Source organism: Mustela nivalis (assembly GCF_964662115.1).
Source record: "Mustela nivalis genome assembly, chromosome: 16".
Lineage (NCBI taxonomy): Eukaryota > Metazoa > Chordata > Mammalia > Carnivora > Mustelidae > Mustela > Mustela nivalis.
Window position 1 is genome coordinate 1,553,419 of NC_139035.1, and position 19,802 is coordinate 1,573,220.

At 41.9% G+C, this 19,802-nt stretch overlaps 1 protein-coding gene across 4 annotated transcripts in view; it reads right to left on the minus strand.

The window, feature by feature from the left end:
* NME7 (NME/NM23 family member 7) overlaps positions 1–19,752 on the minus strand; it is a 279,199-nt gene extending 259,447 nt beyond the window's left edge. For 3 of the 4 annotated variants that reach the window (XR_014303906.1, XM_082702768.1, XM_082702769.1), the window contains exon 1: positions 19,641–19,752. Coding sequence is in view for 2 of the 4 variants with exons in the window: in XM_082702768.1 (XP_082558894.1) it covers positions 19,641–19,643 (3 nt within the window). In the remaining 2 variants the exon portion in view is untranslated. The remainder of the gene's footprint in view (positions 1–19,640) is intronic. The other variant, XM_082702770.1, reaches the window with a different exon arrangement.
* Positions 19,753–19,802: the final 50 nt, after the last annotated feature.

The window sequence follows — 19,802 nt, forward strand, 5'->3', positions numbered from 1 at the left end:
CAGTATAGTATGTCCTATTATATATTATATTATACTATATCGTATTATATTATAGTATAGTATATCCCATTATATCATATATTATACTATATTGTATTATAGTATAGTATATCCTATTATATCATATTATATATTATACTATATCGTATTATAGTATAGTACAGTATGGTATGTCCTATTATATATTATATTATACTATATCGTATTACAGTATAGTATATCCCATTATATCATATTATAATGTATCCTATTATAGTTTAGTACAGTATGGTATAGCCTATTATATCATATATTATACTATATTGTATTATAGTATAGTATATCCCATTATATCATATTATACTATATCGTATTATAGTATAGTACAGTATGGTATATCCTGTTATATCATATATTATACTATATTGTATTATAGTATAGTATATCCCATTATATCATATTATACTATATCGTATTATAGTATAGTACAGTATGGTATATCCTGTTATATCATATATTATACCATATCGTATTATAGTATAGTATATCCCATTATATCATATTATACTATATCGTATTATAGTATAGTACAGTATGGTATATCCTGTTATATCATATATTATACTATATTGTATTATAGTATAGTATATCCCATTATATCATATTATACTATATCGTATTATAGTATAGTACAGTATAGTATATCCTGTTATATCATATATTATACCATATCGTATTAGAGTACAGTATATCCCATTATATCATATTATACTATATCGTATTATAGTATAGTACAGTATGGTATAGCCTATTATATCATATATTATACCATATCGTATTATAGTATAGTATATCCCATTATATCATATTATACTATATCGTATTATAGTATAGTACAGTATGGTATATCCTGTTATATCATATATTATACTATATTGTATTATAGTACAGTATATCCTATTATATCATATTATACTATATCGTATTATAGTATAGTACAGTATGGTATATCCTGTTATATATTATACCATATCGTATTATAGTACAGTATATCCCATTATATCATATTATACTATATCGTATTATAGTTTAGTACAGTATGGTATATCCTATTATATCATATATTATACTATATTGTATTATAGTATAGTATATCCCATTATATCATATTATATATTATACTATATCGTATTATAGTATAGTACAGTATGGTATATCCTGTTATATCATATATTATACCATATTGTATTATAGTATAGTATATCCCATTATATCATATTATACTATATCGTATTATAGTATAGTACAGTATGGTATATCCTGTTATATCATATATTATACTATATTGTATTATAGTATAGTATATCCCATTATATCATATTATACTATATCGTATTATAGTATAGTACAGTATAGTATATCCTGTTATATCATATATTATACCGTATCGTATTAGAGTACAGTATATCCCATTATATCATATTATACTATATCGTATTATAGTATAGTACAGTATGGTATAGCCTATTATATCATATATTATACCATATTGTATTATAGTATAGTATATCCCATTATATCATATTATACTATATCGTATTATAGTTTAGTACAGTATGGTATATCCTGTTATATCATATATTATACTATATTGTATTATAGTACAGTATATCCTATTATATCATATTATACTATATCGTATTATAGTATAGTACAGTATGGTATATCCTGTTATATATTATACCATATCGTATTATAGTACAGTATATCCCATTATATCATATTATACTATATCGTATTATAGTTTAGTACAGTATAGTATATCCTATTATATCATATATTATACTATATTGTATTATAGTATAGTATATCCTATTATATCATATTATATATTATACTATATCGTATTATAGTATAGTACAGTATGGTATGTCCTATTATATATTATATTATACTATATCGTATTACAGTATAGTATATCCTATCACATATCATACTATATCATATTATAGCATAGTACAGTATATCCTATATTACATTATATGTTATGCTATATTGTATTATATTATAGTACAGTACAGTATATCATATTATATATCATATCATATATTATATTATATTATAGTACAGTATAGTATATCCTATTATATTATATATCATACTATATCGCATTATAGTATAGTATATTCTATTATATTATATATCATATTATACTATCTCATATTACAGTACAGTATATCCTATATCATATATTATACTATATCATATTATAGCATGGTATATCCTATTATATCATATTATACTATATCATATTATAGTATACCCTATTATATATCATATTATACTATGTCGTATTATATTATAGTCTATCCTATTATATCATATTATACTATATCATATATTAAAGTACAGTATATCCTATTATATCATATTATATTACATCATATATTATCATAATATATTATATCATATCCTATATTATATTATATCATATTATATTCTATCATATATTATATACCATATATATTTTGATATATCACATTATATCATATTATATTGTATTTTATCATATATTATATATTATATATTGTATTATATTCTATCAAATATTATATATATTCATAGTATATCATATATTCTATCATATTATATACTATATTATGTCATATATCACATTATATCATATTATATTATATCATATATTATATCATATATATTCTATCATATTCCATTTTATCATATTCTATCCTATCATATTCTATTCTATGATATTATAGTCTATCATATTAAATTATATATCATATTATATTATATTATATTATATTATGGATGAATGTAATATGAGTTAATAATCATATCATGATTCATGGGTTATTTTAACTTAGCCCTTCACTGTTTTAAGATTTTTTTTTTTACAAGATAAAGCGTATTTTGGTAGCATAATTTGGTAGCATAATTTTTTAGCATAAATTCTAAAAAATTCCAGCATAATTGCCGAGGAGGCCATTCTTTTCCATAATTAAGGCTTCAGCTTTCTAACTAATTTATGAAAGGAAAAAAATGTATCTTTGGGCATCTGGGTGGCTCAGTGGGTTAAAGCCTCTGCCTTCGGCTCAGGTCATGATCTCAGAGTCCTGGGATCAAGCCCCGCATCGGGCTCTCTGCTCAGCTCTCTCTGCCTGCCTCTCTGCCTACTTGTGATCTCTCTGTCAAATAAATAAATAAAATCTTCCCCCAAAAGTGCTATTTAATATATATATATATATATATATATATATATGTTTATGACTTTGACTTTACAAGAAATAACCTGTGGTACTCTGTACTCTGTGCTTTCCATATGAATGGCATTAATATATCACAACGATATGACTGAAATTAATAAGCAACTAAAAAATCCATAAAGGAGAGCTTTTCGGGGAAAGACTGTTTCCGATGGTGGGAGAGCGCCACCTGCCGTTCAATGTGGATTTCAATCCAGCCAAGCCACAGGGCCTTTCCACACTGAATCACAGTAATTTTTCGGAGGCTATTAAGTATCAAAATATGAATTATGACTTTCTAAAGAAATGTTTTATCACTATATGCCTAGAAATGGAGTTTTCAAAAAGTAAGTTAAAAGTCTTCCCCTCTAAAAAAGAGTAAGACTTCAGTTCTCTCTAAAGCTACCAAAAAAACATTATTACTAAAACAATGTTTAAAGACTTATTTTTAGAGAAAGAGAGTGAGTAAGCAGGGTAGGGGTAGACAAAGAGGGAGAAAAAGAATTCTCAAGCTGACTCATTGCTGCTTGGACAGCCCGATGCAGGACTCAGTCCCAGGACCCTGAGATCAGGACCAGAGCACAATCAGGAGGAGACCGCTTCACTTCCCGGACTAAGCCACCCAGGCAGCCCGCTAAAACGAATTCTAAACCTTAAACATCTTGGCCCCAAATGCGGTTGACAACAAAGAACATGGGCTTCAGACCAAACCAGTTCAAGCCTGGCCTCTCATGTTTTTAAACCTGAAACTGCTCCCTCATGTGACAAGAGCTTAATAGGCAGTAGATGGTCAACAGATTAGAGATACTAACGACTAAGAAAAATTCATCTCCCAGATTTATAAGTTAACAAGTTTCTTTTGCCTTTCTTATCCCCTCCAGTCATCCCACTTTAAGAAACGTCTCTACTCACTCACATAAAAAAGGACCTAATCTGAGCTGTTTTTTTATAATTCCCCCAAGCAGCCCCAAGTAAGTTTAAAGCTTTCCCTGTCAGCCACTGAAGAAATGGTCAGGTCCAGACAGCCACTCTTAGGGAAGAGAGTAACACTCAGTGAATTCTCTTCGCTTGCTTTCCCACATTTAATCAATTACGTAACAGGGTTTTAAGCAACTAAAAAACAATTATTTTTAAAGTCATGCCAAACTAATTCAAGAATATCTTTCTCATGACACACAAAGAAGGGTTGGGGGGGAACATTTTGTGTATGTGTGAGTACAGTTGGCAAATGTTACATGTCTCAGGGATACAACTTAGTGATCCCATGAGTTTAAACAGGACGCTATGTTCTCCACAGCATACCTGCCATCTGTCCCACGACATCACTAACAGCATCATTACATTCCCTGCATTCTGCTCCTTATTCCTGTGTTATTTATTCCCTAAGTGGGGGCCCGTATCTCCCTCTCCCCCTTCACCCATTTTGCCCAATTTCCCATTCCCCTCCTCTCCGGCAACAAGTTTGTTCTCTGTGTTTATAGTCCTGATCCTGCTTTTTGTGGGGTTTTGTTTTTGTTTTTTCTTGGTTTTTTTGTTTGTTTGTTTTAGATTCCATTTATGAGTGGAATCCTATAGTATTCATCTTTCTCAGTCTGACTTATCTCACTCAGTATAATACTCTCTAGGTCCCTCCATGTCATCTCCAATGGCACAACCCCACCCTTTTTTCTGGCCGTGCCAGAGTCCGTGTGTACATATACCGCATTCTCTTTACACACCACCTACAGTCGGACCACTAGGTTGCTTCCATGCCCTGGCTATTGTTTTAACCCTTGGATTGCTTTCATCAAATTTCACCAAGTTACCCCTGCAAGTCCTCCAAAATAAAGTCTCTTTTGAGCCTAAACCTGTCTTTAAGATTATAGATTTATTGTTTGTGTACGTAAGAGTTTAGCTCTAACATATAGAAATAGTGTCTTGACAGCTCAGTGTACTACTGATCAAGATGGTCTTTTAAGAAAACCGTTTCTCAGGGCCTCTGTGCACCAGACCTAGGAGGAGTAAGGAGTGTAAGAGAGAAACTATCCCCAGGACCTCGCTCTCTCCAGCACATTACCGAGTTCTCACTCAGAGCCAGAAGACAGGCTACCGAAATGAATTCCCAGTGTGGATCTCTGGAACTGGACGGAATCCTGCTCCCAGGAGACTAGGCCTTCAGGAGGCGGCAGGAGGGATAGGCAGGAACAGAGACGTCACTACTGCTTTCTTGCTTTTGGCCTTGTTTCTCTCTCTTCTATCCTGGAGTTTGGATGTCTGTCTGTCACTCATTCCTGGACTTCTTTCTCTCCCTATCTCTCCCCTCTGGATAGCTTTCTTTCCTGAAGAAATCAGAGGATATTCAAGCAAACAGAGACAGTGAAAGAAAGTAGGAGTATAAAAGAGGATCATAGAACAGAACTGAAGTGGGTCCTTCCTAATGTGCTACTGACGAAATAAAGCTTTTAATTCCTTCCCTTCACTCAGAAACTAGACAGTGAGCCTGTCACCCCAGATCCGGACCCACACACACCGTGCCAACTCGGGGCATGGGGCCATAAGGTGGCACCCCGCCAAGGAAGCCATGGAGAGCCTCTGAGTTCTTCCCACCCAGTGGATACAGCTCCGGTGAGACTCAGTCTGCGAATCACACTTTGTTTTTGTCGGAACCCAGAGCAGGAACCACATTTTCCATTAGAACCAATACATGCACATATCCCCCCAAATGACAAAAGAGTTCTATGCACCGGTCTTACCCTGGGACGTGCCACCTGCTGACAGGCGCTGGTTGGGGGGGGGGGGGCGGTGGCCATGGCTGCGAGCGGGTCACAAGCTCAGCGGCAGAAATGGGGTCTCTCAAACCCCTCCCAGCTCCCAGTGTTGACGAACTGGCGGCCCAGGGGCCTGTGCGATGTGGCCTCCAGCCGGCCCTCGACTGCGTTCCGGCCACCCGCCACTCGCCGACTCGGTCAGGCTGGCCTTGCTGGTCCCTGGACAAACGAGCAGGCTCCGGCCACAGGCTCCTGGCACCTGCTGTCCCCTCTGCTGGACAGCTTCCTGCTGGCGCTGCCGGGCTCGCCCTGTGCCACCCAACGCCACTGGGGCGCGGTCCAGAGAGGCGCCCCTCCACGCAGTCACGCATCAGGCCCCTCCGGCTTCCTTCGCTGTGTCCCCGAACGGCATTTTGTCACAGCGCTTACCAGTACCCGACGCCGCAGCACATGTCCCCTCCCCGGCGTCCCGGCCCCTCAGGGCAGGGCTCGGCCGCTCCTTGCCACCCCGGGTGCGAGGACAGTGCGCACACGGCCGGACGCACCGACCACCGCGGAAGGACGGACGGAGCCGAGCGCGCCCGTGGGGACGAGAGCCTGGTGTCCTCCGTCTTCTCCGGGGCTGCAGCCGGTCCCCAGCCGGTCCCCAGCCGGTCCCCACGCAGTGACTGGTGGCGGACTCTGCGGGGGGTCAACCTCCCTTCCCTTCAGCCCCGTGTCCCCCGACGCCGCCGCTCGCTGCGCATGGGGACCGGCTCTCTTCTCCAGACGCGCAGCAGCTGTCTCCGCGGGACACGGCGGCCTCGCCAGGCGGGGACACGTCGGGGACGTCCACGCGGCACTTGGTCCGGCGCGACGGCGAGGCCGGGGGCGGCTGGAGCGCGGGCACGTGGGCAGACCCATGCGACCCTTTCCCACACGCGTGTCTCGGAAAGGCAAATCGAGAAGAATCTGCTTAAAAATCGTGTTCGTAAGACGCCCCAGGTACCTCGGGAGCGTCACAGGGTGGACGCGCCGCCCGGCAGGACCGCCCCTCGGCCTGGGGCGCCGGACAGCGCGTGTGAAGGCTCGAGACCCGCCTGCGCGCGACCCTCCTTCCCGGGGCGCCCGCGACCCCGACGGCGACCCCGACGGCGACCCCGACGGCAGACCGCGGGGACACGCCGCGCTCCGGTCGCCACGCGCCTTCCGCCCACTGCAGGGCTCCCGGGGCGCGGGAGGCTGCGGCGCTTAATTTCAAACGTGCGCGTGTTCCCGAGTCCAAGTAGACGGAAACCCAGTGGGAAGACACCAGAGCCTGCGCTACGGCGACCTCCTCGGCCCTGCACGAGCCCCCCCGCAGGACGGGCCGCCCCCCGCCGCCGCCCCCCGCCGCCGCAGGCCCGCACCTGACCCCGCGGGCACCGGGCCGCGTGGCGACAGCTCGCTGGGGCTTCCACTGGGCACGGCCCCGGCGCAGCACTTTGTCTCACGCATCGCAACGCCAGCGTGATGACCGCACAGCTCAACCTACGTGTGTCCCCGCAACCAAGACAAAATCTTAAAGACAGCATTAGATGATAAATGAAAATGCTGGGGGAGGGGGTGACCATATTTTTGGAGCCATCCTCCCCTTGGAAAGAAATTTTAAAGCTTTTTAACCATGAAAACTCTTCAGATACCGACAGCATGCAAACACTCGCCTTTCAGAGACTGGGCACATACGGAAGTTAAAGAGGACGATGATTTAACCTCATGACAGACTTGCACTTGCCACTCCACTTGGAGAAGTTTTCAGTTCTTCCAAAGCCATATTTTCTAGGCTTATGTAGCAAAAAACAGATTAGGCCTGAAAGGACTCCTTGTACTTTTCACAATCAAATTATGGAATAATAAAATCTCAACTACCACAAATAAAAGCCAATGTTCCCACCTAATCTATTTAAACTGAGTAGAAATCCATGGATCTCAGATCTAACACTCACTCAAGAGAGATCAGACACATCTCGCTATTCCCTTCCCGAACGTGTAGGACAGTTACTGAACCTGTCTCAAGTGCTGCTCCTGCCCTGCCCCATCTTTCCCTCCCTTTTCCCGGACCCTTGATTGTTTCCAGCAGGAAAATGACTCTAACACAAGGGACAAGAAACTTAACATACAAGAGGAATGTTTTAAATAGCCACAAAGTTGGACAAGAACACCACTAACCTCAAATATTTCTAAAATTTGTTTTAGATTTTACATTTCCATTTTCCCCAGCCTGTTCCATTAGACAGCATTCTGGTTACTATGAGGGTACTACATCTCATACATAGAGTACATTTCAGTTTATAAATTACTTTCATACACATTTGATTCTCACAAAAATGCTTCAAGCTACTCTGAACAGAAATTATCATTCTGATTTTATGAAAGGGAAGACAACTGCCCAGAAGGATTACAAGTCACACAGTACATAGATGCTGAAGCCAAGACTGCAGTAGGATTGAAAATTTCGGGGTTTCTAGCTCTACAGCCATTCCTCTGTCCTACAACAGGCTGCTTCTTCAGTAAAGTAACCAGAGAGGACTGGAAAATCCAGCTGTGAACAGTAATTTAGAAAAGGTTTTTACCTCCGTCTTCCTCAGTACAGACTACTAATAAATGAGGAATCCCAACAATTCATGAAAAATGGCAAACAATAATTACAGGAAAATACTTTAGATAAGTATTAGCAGTGTATCCCATCTATAGAACACATTGTAATTTATAATCAATATATTATTGGGTAAGAAAAGTGAAATTTTTATTAAAAATTCAAATCCATTGTCCAATCCATGTAAGACATTTTTTTTAAAGATTTTATTTATTTGACAGACAGAGATCACAAGCAAGCGGGGAGGCAGGCAGAGAGAGAGGAGGAAGCAGGCTCCATGCTGAGCAGAGAGCCCAATGTGGGGCTCGATCCCAGGACCCTGGGATCATGACCTGAGCCAAAGGCAGAGGCTTAACCCACTGAGCCACCCAGGCGCCCCCATGTAAGAAATTTATAGCAATACCAGGCTAGAGCTTAGAAAGAGCAGCACCATGGCACACTGCTAGCAGGGGACAAATGGTAAAACTTTCTGGAGGTAACTGGCGAGGCATATCGAGAAAACCTCAGAAATGCACACGGCCTCTCTCACCCAGTTATTCTATTTTTAATTTACTCTTTTCTCTTTAAGATTTTATTTATTCGTTTGAGCCCGAGAGATACAGAGAAAGAGAGAGAGCATGAGCAGGGAGAGTGAAAGAGGGAGAGGGAGAGGCAGGCTCCCCACTGAGCCAGGAGCCTGACATGGGGCTCCATCCCAGGACCCAGAGATCGTGACCTGAGTGGAAGGCAGACGCTTAACCAACCGAACCACCCAGGCACCCCATTTCCAATTTATTCTAAGGAAATAATTATGGACGTATGTAAAGCTATGCCTGTAAAAATATATTAATTATGGTGTCAAAAGACCAATTAAAGGGCGCCTGGGTGCCTCAGTGGGTTGAGGCCTCTGCCTTCAGCTCAGGTCATGATCTCAGGGTCCTGGGATCGAGCCCCACATCGGGCTCTCTGCTCAGCAGGGAGCCTGCTTCCCTCTCTCTCTCTCTGCCTGCCTCTCTGCCTACTCATGATCTCTGTCAAATAAATAAATAAAATCTTTAAAAAAAAAAAAACACCAAGTAAATAAACAGATTGGTTATACCAAAGTAAGTGAAAGAACAAAATATTGGTCCTAAAATTGATCTGGAAAATTGTCTAAGATATATTAAGTGAAAAAGAGAGATTTATAAATAATATATACAGTAGGATCACACTTTCAAAGATACATACATATACATATACATATGTATATACACCTATGCATGTATGTATGTGTGTCTGACTGGAATATTATACTAAAATACTAACAAATTGTATACAGTGACATTACAGATGAATTTAATTATATTTTTTCTACATATTTGCAAACCTCCAAAAATGACTGTTTCTACAGTATAACAAGTTAAATATTGTATATATATATGTATATATATATATTCAAGTTAAATATATATATGCTATATGTATTTTACTTATATTATGTACTATATATATGTCACAACAAACGTATCAATGATATATTTTTGACAAGATATAAAATGTATATAGCATATACATTATGTAACTTGTATCAGAACCACAGAAAGTAGAAGATGAAATTTAAATTTACATATATCAGAACTCTGGAGCCATTGTGTATGTATATGGAAATAAATTTTAAAGAATAAAGCACTACAAAGAAGGCACAGTACATAAGATGAGTCAGGAGAGTAACAATAGCAACTTAATTAGTACCAGAAAATAAACTCGAACTGAGCAGTACATTTTAATAGCTACAATTTCTCACATCTAATAAGTAGAGAGTCTTAAAATATCAACAGCTTTTAGAAGTGAAGTAGTTTAAACAGATTTTTCAAGAAAGTGGATCTAGAACTGTTGGAGAGATTTCTGGAGAACGAGTTACTCCGATCTTACACTCCATCCAGAAAGACAGTAGATGACATCACAGCAGAAAACGCACTATCCATGGAGACACGATGATGTCACCCACTTCGCCTGCCACACCTTAGAGAAGACACTATGGAAACAAACAGTTCAGAAAAGGGCATTTCAATTATTTTTTTAAGATTATGTAGCGAGAGAGCGAGATGGGGCAAGAGCAGGGAGGAGCAGCGGGCCAGGAGCGTCTCCAGCCGGCTCCCCGCTGAGCACAGAGCCAACACGGGCTCCATCCCAAGACCCTGAGATCATGACCTGAGCAGAAACCAAGACTCTGACAGACACTTCACTGACAGAGCCACTCCAGTGACAAGCAATTAAAATATTAGAAAGCAATTATAAAAGGAGAAATCAGGAGTGTTCAATCTTCAAACATAAGATCTGCACAGATAAATATTTTCCAAAGTTTATATGAAAATATTTTCCAAAGTTTATAAGATCATAAATGTTACAGATAGGATAAAAACTGTCACTGAAAGACCGAACTAATACAGTTAAGGTTTAAATAAGGCAGATCCAAGGAAAATAAAATATTTTGACAGAATAGGAAAAATGTATTAGAGGCATTATCCCAGTACATTTAGAATGAAATCTAAAATCCTTCCCAAGTTGCATAAGCCTCAGTATCCCCTGGTTCCCGCCTGACTTAGCATCTCAGTCTTCACGCCCACCCCACCTTCCCCAGAACCGGTCCCCACTGGCCCCCTGCCATGCCCCCAATGAGCCTCTGTGTTTGGCTGTTGTTGGCTCAGAATGAACTTCCCCTGATCTCCACCTGGCCTGCTCCCTTTTTCTGAGATTTCAATTTAAAAGCCACATCCTCAAGAGGACCCTCTCTAATTGTCCCCCATAAAGGTCCTCTAGCTACCTCCTCTTGGAACCAGCCACTATCACATTACTAAGTTTAATTTTCCTCACATCATTTGGCACCAAAGAGGCTACCCATTGTTTCATGGCTTCATTCATTTATGTCTTGAATATATTTTATGTTTCCCCCACTAAGGAAAAAGGGAGTTTAAAGGTTAAACCATCAAGGAAGCTTTCCCTGATCACCCTGGCTAGGTCAGACCACTCTGTTTTATTATGCATTTTGACCTCACCTTGTAATCTTTTCCTTAGAACCCAACTTACCCTTGTAATTTATCTTCCACTGTTTTTCTCGATAAGTTCCATGGGGTGCACAAGGTAAGTAGGGACCAGAGAAGGTCTCCAACGCCAATTAAGAAATCTGGGCTCTATTCTGTGGGCATGGAGCAGGGACAATCTTGTTACTCACTGTAGAGCCAGTGCCCGGCACACAAAAGCACTCAGTAAATACTCGTTCGAACCGACGGATACATGGTGACCGAGAAAGAGTGGATGACGTACGAAACTGCACTTCTCACTCCACTCACGACACCTAATTTGAAATGCATTAAAGACTTAAACGTAAGATTTGCAACCATATAACTTGTAGAAGGAAACATAGCTGGAAAGCTCCTTGACACTGGTCTGGGAAGCAGTTCTTAGGCTAGGACACCAAAAGCACACACAAAAAAGCAAAAATCAGTAAGTGGGACTACAACAAACTAAAAAGCTTCTGCACAGTTAAAGGAACATTAACAAAATGATATCGCAATCCTCAGAATGGGAGAAAATATTTACAAACTATGTAGCTAAGGAAGGATTAACATCTACATTACATATACATACAACTGAGTAACAGTTAAACAAACAGGAGTAAGAAGATGGGCAGAAGATCCAAACAGACTGTTCCCAAAGAAAACCTACAGACGGCCAACAAGTACATGAAAAGGTGCTTGGCATCACTAACCAGAAGGGGAACATAAATCAAAAGCAGCACAGCTGTCACCTGACACCGGTTAGAACAGCTGGGCTAAAAAGATAAGGGGCAATTGCAGGGTCATAGGGAAGCTCTATTTTTAATGTCTTAAGGAATCTCCACACTGTTCTCCAAAGTGGTGCACCAACTTGCATTCCCACCAACAGTGGAAGAGGGTTCCCCTTTCTCCACATCCTCTCCAACACACATCGTTTCCTGTCTTGCTAATTTTTGCCATTCTAACTGGTGTAAGGTGGTATCTCAATGTGGTTTTAATTTGAATCTGAGGGCTAGTGATGATGGACATTTTTTCATGTGTCTGATGTGTTGAGTTTGAAAAGTTCTTTATAGATCCTGGATATCAACCTTTTGTCTGCACTGTCATTTGCAAATATCTTCTCCCATTCCGTGGGTTGCCTCTTTGTTTTCTTGACTATTTCCTTTGCTGTGCAGAAGCTTTTGATCTTGGTGAAGTCCCAAAAGTTCATTTTCGCGTTTGTTTCCTTTGCCTTTGGAGACATATCTTTTTTTTTCTTTTTTTAAGATTTATTTATTTATTTGACAGAGAGAGAGAGAGAGAGAGAGAGATCACAAGCAGGCAGAGAGGCAGGCAGAGGGAGAGAGGAAGGGAAGCAGGCTCCCTGCTGAGCAGAGAGCCCGATGCGGGACTCGATCCCAGGACCCTGAGATCATGACCTGAGCCAAAGGCAGCGGCTTAACCCACTGAGCCACCCAGGTGCCCCTGCCTTCGGAGACATATCTTGAAAGAAGTTGCTGTGGCTGATATCGAAGAGATTACTGCCTATGTTCTCCTCTAGGATTCTGATGGATTCCTGTCTCACATTGAGGTCTTTTATCCATTTTGAGTTTATCTTTGTGTACGGTGTGAGAGAATGGTCGAGTTTCATTCTTCTACATATAGCTGCCCCGTTTTCCCAGCACCATTTATTGAAGAGACTGTCTTTTTTCCACTGTATATTCTTTCCTGCTTTGTCGAAGATTATTTGACCATAGAGTTGAGGGTCCATATCTGGGCTCTCTACTCTGTTCCACTGGTCTATGTGTCTGTTTTTATGCCAGTACCATGCTCTCTTGGTGATCACAGCTTTGTAGTAAAGCTTGAAATCAGGTAACGTGATGCCGCCAGTTTTATTTTTGTTTTTCAATATACCGTATGATCCCACATCTGTGTATTTATCAGAAAAATATGAAAACACCAACTCCAAAAGATAGATCACCCCCATGCTCAATGCAGCATTATTCACAATAGCCAAAATATGAAAATGACCTAGTGTCCGTCAATGGATGAATGTGTAAGGAAAATGTGGTCTAAGTACACTGGAATATTCTCCAGCCACGAGAAAGGAGGAAATTCTGCCACTTGTGACCACAGGGATGGACTCCTAGGCCATTATGCTCACTGAAGTAAGTCAGAGACAAACACTGTATGATTTCACTTGTTCGGAGCATCTAAAAAAGCCAAACTCAGAAACAGAGAGTAGAATGGAGGTTACCAGGTACTGGGGTGATGTCAGTCAAAGGGTAAAAATGTCCAGTTAGAAGTGCCGAAGTTCTGGGGACTCAAACGCATGGCACTGCCAGGACACTTAACACTGTCTCCTTACGTACTTGCAAGTTGTTAAGAGTAGATCTTAGACGTTCTCATCACAAAAAAAGCAATGGTGATTATGTGATGCGACACAGGTGTAGGCTTAATGCCAAGGAAGTAATCAGTTTGGAATATACATTATTAAATCAATACCTTATACACATTAAACGTACACAGTACTGCTTGTCAATTATATCCCGATAAAGATGGGGAAAAAAGAAAAGATGAGGAATTAAAAGGCAGAAAAAGGACAGAAAAAGATAAATGAACTACCTGTGAGGAAAATTAGGGCATTCTATTAACCCACTGCTATTTACTTTTGCAAATACTACTGGTTCCTATGAAAGAAGAAAATAACCAGCTCCAAACTGCATTTGTAATGAAATCGCTTAGTGGGAAAAAATATAAGGTTCCAGGATGCTATATTAGGCGCTGCACTTTGATTCAGTTCCCGCAAATGAAATCCTGCCTGGGGCTTGGAGCTGCCTGTCCTTCCAAGTTAGCACTCCCAGTAACAAAAGGGATCCTGGCGAGCTAAGAAGTGCGTGCCAAAGATAAAAACGGTAAGCCTATTTAGAAGAAACTTTATAAAGCTGGAAACTGAAAAACATTTCATGCAATAAAATCCTGTTTTAGCCATCACGAAACTCTCTTTGAAGTCTCTTTCAAACCAAAAACTTCAAGATCTTTGTTTAGTCTTGGGAAACATAGCAGATAATCTTTGAAGGCCTTACGTTATACTAACAGATCATCTTTGTTAACAGCATTCAAACCAATGTTCTATTTTAGAAAATATAGAACATTCCTATCTCTTTGGTAGCCAAAAGAGCCTTGGAATTATCTCCTCTTTTTATGCACAAAAGTAAATCAATTGATGACTCTAGCCCATTCTTTTTTTTTTTTTTTTTAAAGATTTATTTATTTGACAGAGAGAAATCACAAGTAGACAGAGAGGCAGCCAGAGAGAGAGAGAGAGGGAAGCAAGCTCCCTGCTGAGCAGAGAGCTCGATGCGGGACCCGATCCCAGGACCCTGAGATCATGACCTGAGCCGAAGGCAGCGGCTTAATCCACTGAGCCACCCAGGCGCCCCAAGCCCATTCTTTATCTTAAACAACACGTATGTGAGATATACTAACTACATTGGCCTGTCTCTGCTTTGCAAGACAGAGGCAGGTCTAGAATTTGTCGTCAGGACCTAATTATGGTGCTGCAAGCTACAGCTGTTAACAAACCAGACGCAGACAGAAGCTGACCAGATAATGTAATTGCAGCGGTCAGGGAGGCACACCAGCAGAGCAAACAAATTCCACCTTTGGCTCAGGGAAAGAAACCATCAGCCTTTCATACAATACACATGCCGGAGGTGAGACTGAACACAGAGAAAGGACACCAATTTCTCCCTGGTTCTCTTTCTTTCTTTTTTTTATTTATTCTTTTTTATTAACATATAATGTATTATTTGCTCCAGGGGTAGGGGTCTGTGAATCATCAGGCTTATACAATTCACAGCACTCACCATCGCACAGGCCCTCCCCAGTGTCGGTCCCCTGCCGCCCTACTCAGCCTCCTGCTTTGTGAGATGAGTCTCTCATGGCATGTCTCCCTCCCCATAGCATCTTGTTTCATTTTTCCCTCCTTTCTCCCCACGAACCAAAATTTACCTCTCCTTCCTCGTAAAGGACAGCAACGGACACCGGAGAGGGATCTGGGTGCAGAAAGAAACTTGAAAATTCTGCTCTAGTCAATTTCAGGCTCGCATTAAATCCAGAGCTGCTTCTGCCACACAGGAAGATTGTCACTAGGTCAAACGAGGAGTAAGAAATCTGTGCTCCTTGAGATCAATGATTTTGCCTCTTCAAGTATATACTGTTCAAAGTACACTCTATCTGGAGCTTTGTGGACCATGACTGACAGGAAGGAATGCATTTTGGACCATAATCCAGTACACACGAGGCACACACTGAAAAGTATCATGGAAGTCATCCTTAGCACATACAATGAATATAGTGTCTGCTTTATGTCTTTTTTTAATGCTGGCTACACACAACAACTTGATTTCATGACTGAGTAATGGGTTAGAACCTACTCTGAGCAACCATGCGATCATACACGCATGCGGGCGGGCCCCTGCCTCCCTCCCTAACTGCATGTCTGTTATTCTCTGCCATACTTCCCGCCCCTGCCCCCACACTGCTGCTGCCCCCACCCTGCCCCACCACCAAATTTCTATTATTATTATTTTTTTTTACATTAGATCACAACAGCACTTCCTGAAAAATGCCAACCACTTTGCTGCCTCAGAGCCTTTGGTCCTATTGTTAGTGTTGCCTGATACACTTCCCCCAGGTCACTGCCCTTCATTCAGGTCTCAAGACAGAAGTCAGTTCTTCAAAGGGGCCTTCACTAAGCATCCAGTCTGAAAGAACCACCACACACAACTTCAGCCGGGACAGAGAGTAGGGAGAGGACTCCACTGCTCTTAGGATGGTTGGGAATTCTGAATGACAAGAATGTAAGACAAGCATGAAGAAAACCAGTACTCCACAAATGTCAATTTCCATCTCCCTGTGCCACTGTTCAGGCCACTGAATTGTCACTATGGAAATTCTATTCCATTTGCTTAACGATGGCCTGACTGAAAAGTGAAGACTCATCCTCCTATATCCCCCAAGTACTTTGTAAGCTCTCAGGGCACTTACCACATTCTTTTTTTTTTTTTTTCTCTCTTTTAGCAAATACCTGAGGGCCTGCTATGGTGTAGGCAATAGCAGTGACCAAAATAAGGATCGGTCCCTCTACCAGTTCAGTTCAGTAAGAGTGACAACCTCATAAACAAATAATTCCAACTGAATGTGGCAAGTAAATGAGATGTGTACTATGTAAAATTGTGACCAAAAAAAGGAAAAGAAAAGAAAAGTCAACTGTCTTTGAGTAGAGACATAAGGCATCACAGAAGAGACACCGAACCTGGGTATGGAAGGATCAGAAGGAATCAGGCCGGCCCACAAGGAGATAAGCATATCCCGTGTGGAAGGAACAGCGTGTGCAAAGGAGAGGTGACATTCATACCACCAGTTCGAAGTTGCTTAAAATGTTCGGCAAAAGACAAGCAGCTGAAAGGAATGACTTGGCAATGGAGGGACGTGGAGGAAGCTAGACTGAGCAGTGCTGGATGATGGAGGGCCGCGTATGCCGTCCCAGGCACTTGGAATTTCACACTGTAGAGTATGGAGAGTCTAGAATTTAAAAGAGGTGAGTGACTTCAAATATTTGGGTGTTTAAAATTTCCTTCTGGGGCGCCTGGGTGGCTCAGTCAGCTAAGTGTCTGCCTTTGGCTCGGGTCATGATTCCAGAGCCCTCGGATCGAGCCCCACATCAAGCTCCCTGTGAAGAGGGGAAGAAGTCTGCTTATCTCTCTCCCTTTGCCCCTTCCCCCCCAACTTGTGCGCACTCTCTCTCAAATAAATAAGTAAAATCATTTCTAAAAATTCCTTCTTGTGGCAGAGAAAATAATGGATTGAAGAACTGCCATACCATACTGTCAAAAGTCCAGGCAAGAAATACTGCAACTCAGCAAAGGAAAGAGTCAACAAAACCAAAAGACAAGTGACAGAGTGGGAGAAAGTATCTGTAAATGACAAATCAGATAAAGGGCTAGTATCCAAAATCTATAAAGAACTTATCAAACTCAACACTCAAAGAACAAATAATCCAATCAAGAAATGGGCCGAGAACATGAACAGATATTTCTGCAAAGAAGAAATCCAAATGGCCAACAGACACATGAAAAAGTGCTCCACATCACTCGGCATCAGGGAAATACAAATCAAAACCACAATGAGTTACCACCTCACACCAGTCAGAATGGCTAAAATTAACCAGTCAGGAAACAACAGATGTTGGTGAGGATGCGGAGAAAGGGGAACCCTCCTACGCTGTCAGTGGGAATGCAAACTGGTGCAGCCACTCTGGAAAACAGCATGGAGGTTTCTCGAAAAGTTGAAAATAGAGCTACCCTATGACCCAGCAATTGCACTACTGGGTATTTACCCTAAAGATACAAATGTAGTGATCTGAAGGGGCACATGTACCTGAATGTTTATAGCAGCAATGTCCACAATAGCCAAACTATGGAAAGAACCTAGATGTCCATCAACAGACGAATGGATAAAGAAGATGTGGTATATATACACAATGGAATACTATGCAGCCATCAAAAGAAATGAAATCTTGCCATTTGCAACGTGGATGGAACTAGAGGGTATTATGCTGAGCGAAATAAGTCAATCAGAGAAAGGTAATTATCATTTAATCTCCCTGGTATGAGGAATTTGAGAGGCAAAGTGGGGGGGTTTGGAGGGTAGGGGAGGAAAAAATGAAACAAGATGGGATCGGGAGGGAGACAAATCATTAAGACTCAATCTCACAAAACAAACTGAAGTCTGCTGGGGGTGGGGGTAGGGAGAGGGTGGCGGGGTGATGGACATTGGGGAAGGTATGTGCTATGGTGAGTGCTGTGAAGTGGGTAAGCCTGATGATTCACAGACCTGTACCCCTGGGGTAATAATACATTATATGTTAATAAAAAATTTTTTTAAAAAAAGAAATACTGCAACTGCCTGGGCAAGAAACAAAGCAAGCTTAAACTAAAACAGGACTTAATGACCCTTTGAATATGGGAGGCACAGAAAAGGAATGGAGAACCACTCTGGTTTCTGGTTTCGATTATCTATATTCAATCCACAATAACTAATATTAAAGTTCTACGATACTAAAGCCATACTATAGCCTATACTATAGTGATATCCTTAATCAACTGGCTGGAATTAGAGAAACCAGCTGGAATGATGGCAAGTTCAGTTTGGGTCATGGCACATGTGAGAGGCGTGTGGGTGAGGAGGGAGACGTGTCCCTGAGGCAACTAGGTTGGCCCTAGCAGATGTGAGATGAAAATGGAAATTTAGACTCGAATGCTTTGGCACCAGTAAAACTCGTGTGGGGATGAAATCACCCCAGGCAAAGGCACTGACTACTGAAAATATTAAAGGCTGAGCCCCAGAGAAAGGCATTCGAAAAGCAGGCAAGGCCGGGGCAGGGGCAGGTCATGAAAGCTCATGCGCTTCGGCTGTCACAGAAAAGCTACATAAACTTTGAGAAGAAATTACTGGATGGGACCCGAAAAAGCCATTAGAAACTCCGACGAGAGCAACGTCAGCGAAGCCATTCAAGAGCAAGTCGGGGAACAGAACCGAGGGTGGGAGAGGGGCCGTCGGAGCCGGTGACAATGCTGTGCTTCGGGGCAGCTCCCGGATGGACGGAGACCTGGGCAGCTCCGCACGAGCCGCGCTCTGCGGACCCGGGCGGGCAGGAGGAGCAGAGAAAGGCCGAAAGCACGGGAAAGCACAGCGTCTCGGATTCGGCCCGGCAAGGGGCGCGGAGAACTGGAAAAACGCAAACACGCAGAATGGTCGCGCCGCACCTCCCGCTCCCCGGCTGCAGGGTCCCCGCAGGACCGCAGGGCGCTGCACGCCCCGGGAGGGAAGGAAACTGCGGAACCAGCCCCTGCAAGGGAGAAGCTGGAGCGGACGTGGAAGAAACCGGGGCGCCTGCGAGCGTCCCCCCCGCCCCAGTCCGTGGACGCGGCGCCACCAGGGCTCCGAAGCCGTCCTTCCGGCCCCGCCTGGAACTCACCATCGTCCCGGGCAGCGCAGGCGGCAGGGACCTCCGCCGCGGGCCGACACCGCCTTCCCGAGGACGCCCAGTTACTCTGGCAACAGAGCCCCGCCCACTACCGGACGTGCGACGCCGCCACCGCCCCGCCCCCTTCGTCCCTAATGGCTGGGATGACTTGGA